General features: G+C 33.5%; 1 protein-coding gene across 1 annotated transcript in view; it reads right to left on the reverse strand.

Annotated features, from left to right (window-relative positions):
* The window catches only part of KDM4C (lysine demethylase 4C), a 347,564-nt gene that overhangs the window by 129,404 nt on the left and 213,413 nt on the right, over nucleotides 1-4,747 (reverse strand). Inside the window, exons 14-16 of the mRNA XM_023535104.1 lie at nucleotides 3,815-4,084; nucleotides 2,018-2,231; nucleotides 91-167 (exon numbers count right to left, since the gene is read on the reverse strand). Coding sequence (XP_023390872.1) covers nucleotides 91-167; nucleotides 2,018-2,231; nucleotides 3,815-4,084 — 561 coding nt within the window. The remainder of the gene's footprint in view (nucleotides 1-90; nucleotides 168-2,017; nucleotides 2,232-3,814; nucleotides 4,085-4,747) is intronic.

A 4,747-nucleotide genomic window follows, 5' to 3' on the forward strand; every position in this document is an offset into this window, starting at 1 on the left:
AAAAGCATGTGTAGACTCTTACTTAACAGTAGATATAAATGTGCCCACAGGATTGAGAAGGATTAAGAGATACAAAAATAAGCCACTTACTGCTGTCCATGCATTTCTTTTGCACCGGGCACATAACCATCCATCAGAGATCTCTTGAGAAGGAATACCATAACAACCTATAAAATAATGGTATAGATTCATGAATTAGGTCTTTCGCATTGTACCACTATTACATATCTTAACACGGAATGAATAAAATCAGAAGTGCCTGCCATACAATTTTTGATTCTTAGAACAAAAGAAAAGCAAAGCTGTCTCAAAGATAAGTTTGGTTCTCATGCCTCATAGCTAATAAGATATCAGAAAACATGAGAGTGTGTGTCTTAATAGTAGCTGATGTTCACAATAGGTATCAGAGAGAATACTGATGATAATTCTTGAATGAGCAATAATAAAATTTCTAACCTGTCAGGTATACTATTTTATTCATGCAAAACATATTTCAAAATAAGCTACAATTCATGAAACAAACTTTAGGGAAGTTTTAAAGCAATAAATAAACTTTGACACAGTATTTTTTTGTTAATTAATGTAATTTAAAATTACAGTTCAAAAATTATGTTTAACCAGCTTTAATTTCAACGATAGGGACAAAGGAAGCACAATTCACGGCTAGTGATGAGAGATGTCTTCAATTTTTCTACTTGTCTATTCCGTACATGTCTGCCTCAAAATAACTAAGTAAGGAGATAGCTGATAATGCAAATACATGTAGCAATTATATGGTACCAATAAATGTGTTACTCTGACTTCTTGAAATAAGAGAGTTTTAAAAGATTTAAATGAGTAATTTTTAATATCAAACTTCTATAACATTTGAGATAGGAAGAGAAAATAACAAATATAATTACCTCCCCAAAAAAACTATCATAATTAAACAAGACCATAAAATGTTCAGTTCAAGCACGTGTTTATAAAATATAATGGTTAAATTGCATTTGGAAGTCAAGATTAAAACCCTAATTTTTTGTGGGAAATGGTGCTTTGTGTCTTACATACATATAATAATGTAGGATGAATGTACATATATGTGTCTTTTACAAATTGATATAAATACAATAAGGTTGCTATAATTATATTTCAAGCAGATTATGATCAAATCCCCTAGGGAAGAGGATAGTATCTAATTAATAAATAAACGACAAACAGCAAGGGTATTTCAACCCTAATATAAGATTGGTATTACTCTGAGGTAAATAAAGATAGTAAAGTCTATTTTATAAACTATTCATGCAACACTGGCAAGAGATAAACCCTACATAAATATGTTAACAAAATGTGATTTGGTAAGATGTGGAACATTAAAATGCTTTTGAATAGAGTTATAATATATAATAGATTCCTTTTACACAACAATATTTTAGAGTATTTGCATGGCAGGCCAATTAAAAATGTATTTACCACTTATCCAATTACATAAAAATACCAAACTGAGACAAGTATGGAGGCTAACCATGTCAGTCCTGAAGGGAAGACAAGTGAAATATTGTTCTCCCCTAAACAGCAATAGAGATCTCCCTACTCTTACAAAGAATAAAAATTTAACTTAATAACTGAATTCAACAATTTCCAAAATCAGCAAAGAAATTATTTAAAAGTCACAAAGGAAAACAGTCGCGAATTACCATCAGAGATGAAAATTAAGTTTTTACAAACTATATCTTAAAGTAAATAAAATTCAAGCATGTGAAAGGAAGCCCAGGGTGACCCCACATCTGAAACTCACATAAACAAACAAACAAAAAGCCAGATCTGCTTTCCACTGATACTGCATTAAACTGGAGGAAAAAAAGATGATTATACCTACTCATACTTTCATTAGAAGAAATGTGAGAAAAAATGATCTAAACCATTAAGAAATGTCAGTAGTTCAACGTAATAGGTCTGGCAGGTTACAAAGGGGTGATGAGAAATAAAGACAAAAGTACTGAAAAGCCAGAGACTGATGAATGAGAGATTCATTTACTTGCATGAACCCGTACGCAGCACTTTGCACAGGAAATGAGAAGGCTTGTTCCATCCTCTTCCAGGAAGGCATTAGGTGGAGAATATTCTATATTTTCTTCGCTATAAATAAAACACATCTCTGGAATGAGGGGCTTAGTCTTTCCTCCTGAAGGAACCACTTCGTCTAATTTTGTCTCCCATCTAGAATCATTTTCTTCATTGCTGCTATCTGGCTGAAAAATACAATTTAATTCAACGTGAGTGAAAAACATGGAAAAGAACTCATCATTTGTTCTGATCACTCAAATCTATTAACAGCTGCTCTATCCATTAACTTTCAGCTTTTGTTCTTCTTGTTCTTCTTAACCCAACTATTAGCTTTTTATCAATGCTCCTCCTAAGGCCCCTATCCATGTGCTGAACTTAGGAACAAGAGGATATTCTGTACATATGTTTGCATGAGAAAGTGCTCAACTACTAAAACTGTGTTCTTACATTAATAGTTCATGGAAGCATCAACTTCCCTGATGATTTTTTTTCCTTGCTTCTTTATTTGAACTAGGTTAACAGACCTGGTTTCTTTTATGGAAGAATTTTACCTGGATATACCAGGAGTGTTTTAAAGATCTCAGTTTTAATCTGTGCAACAGTATTTAGACAGTTTTTGAAGGCTTTTGCCTCATCACAAAGTTTGAAAACATCAAGACAAAAAGATTTGGTAAATGTCACTAAATAAAAAATAAAATGTCCAAAACAAAATTGTCATCTCGCACAAAAATATATGAAAAATGTTTAGTGTTTATTTGAAACTATTTAATAACTATCTTATTATGTTATATTAAAAAATTTCCCTAAATCTTATAATTTTAGTGCAAAATTTTTTAAATTAGGGAAATATACAGGAAGATTTTGATAGAGAAATAAGAATCAATAAAAAGTTAAGTTTTTCCAAGAAAACACAGAAGTTAAATGATTAAAAGGAAAAGAAAAATAACGTTTGTCACACACCAGGGCCACATTTAAAGACAAGTAAGTAAACTACTTCCTCTATTTAGAAATGTCAAAAAATGTGGCATACTACACATTCTCATGCTCTAAAACACCTGAAAAGTGTTTACTTTTCATGGAACTGATTTGACTAGTAAAAATATAACCCAGAACACAATGTTCACATCAATAAACTTTATTGTATCTTAAAATAGATCATTTTGTGTGTTAGAGGTGGAGAACATGGCCGTCAGTGAGCTAAAATGCTACCAGTATAACAGATATAGGATGATATTGAAAACAACATCATGCATAGCTGGCATCATGCACAGCTGGCTAATGAGAGTGAACTGGACAATTTAGTCTGAATTGAGTCCTGCTGTCTTTGTATGTTCCATGTGGGAAAAGAGACATTTTACATATGGTCCAAGAGCTGACACTGTATTATTGAGAGTGACATTTTCAAATACGAAACAGAAACTAGGTCTAAGTTCTCTCCAGCAAGATTCTACTACTGTTAAGCTTTAAGTTTTGTGTTTCTTGGTGAAAGAGGTAGAAAGACATGAATTGCTTTTGACTCAAATAAACCAATGCCAAAATATAAACCAATCATTTATTCAAAAAGGATACAACACTGTTGGAGAAATGTCTCTCAACTAGCACTTAGAAATTCTGTTTGCTGCTCTATTATGGCCATTAGCTATATAAGTATCAATGTCTTCTTTTTAATGTGAATATTTACCTTACAACGATGCACCTATTTTTACAGACATACAGGAAATGCAGCAGCGAAAGGAAACCTTGAGAGTGACCCCTCCACCCTCATTACCTTGTAGTATGGCATGAGGAGAGCACAGATGGCACAGTGTGGCTCTATTCTGGCCATGGCTGCATTATACTCTTGCTCAGCCACAAAGTTTGGGGACTTCGTCTGCCAAAGGTGGACCAGAGGCTTTGCCCAAGACTCTGTTTCTTCTACTTCCTCCTCAATCAATGGAACCTCGGGCAATTCTGAAGAGGCAGGGCATGAAAACACAGTGAGCATGCGACCCAGGGAAACACGACCCTGGTTATAAAAGAAGCAAACATTCGAAAATGTCTGTGATATTAATGTCAGATAGGAAACCTATTTTATCTTTCAAATACATTCTGAGAGAAGTGGAACAAAAGTTTTCTTTTCATCCTCTTCATCTTCAAGGACTAAATCAGATCTGATGGCCAGATAATCACTCTCCTTTTGACACCTTCTCCCGTTCCTTGCCAGGAATGACTAAACTGTCTACTGCTACCATAAACCTCCATGGTAAAGTAGTTTATAAAAGTGAGATTATCTTCCAGCTAGCAGAGAATTTCCTAGCCCAGTAACTGCCTTAAGAGTATTTTTAGTTTCTTCACCTAATATAGTACACGATTCAATAAAAATTTACTAATTGGACTTCATTTAATAAACTTTGGGGTCAAGAATTAAAAAATAACATTAATAGAACATTTGTCACATGCCAAGCAATATAATGCCATTATATGGATATAAAAGACAATCTCTATGACAAATCTTATTTGTTCAATGTGATGCCTCCAGAGGGTCAAATTTCTTTAAGCATGTATATCTATTAACATAAAAAGGGCAGAAATTTACTCCACAAAAATTCCATTTTATAGAAGGGAGAAAAACACAGGAAGACATTTCCTCATGCCAAGAGTAGAGGACAGTATATCAGGGCAGGTGGCAGCAACCACACCTACATCTAGTACTTAATATCTA

Source organism: Pteropus vampyrus, unplaced genomic scaffold (genome assembly GCF_000151845.1).
Source record: "Pteropus vampyrus isolate Shadow unplaced genomic scaffold, Pvam_2.0 Scaffold136, whole genome shotgun sequence".
Taxonomy (NCBI): Eukaryota; Metazoa; Chordata; class Mammalia; order Chiroptera; family Pteropodidae; genus Pteropus; species Pteropus vampyrus.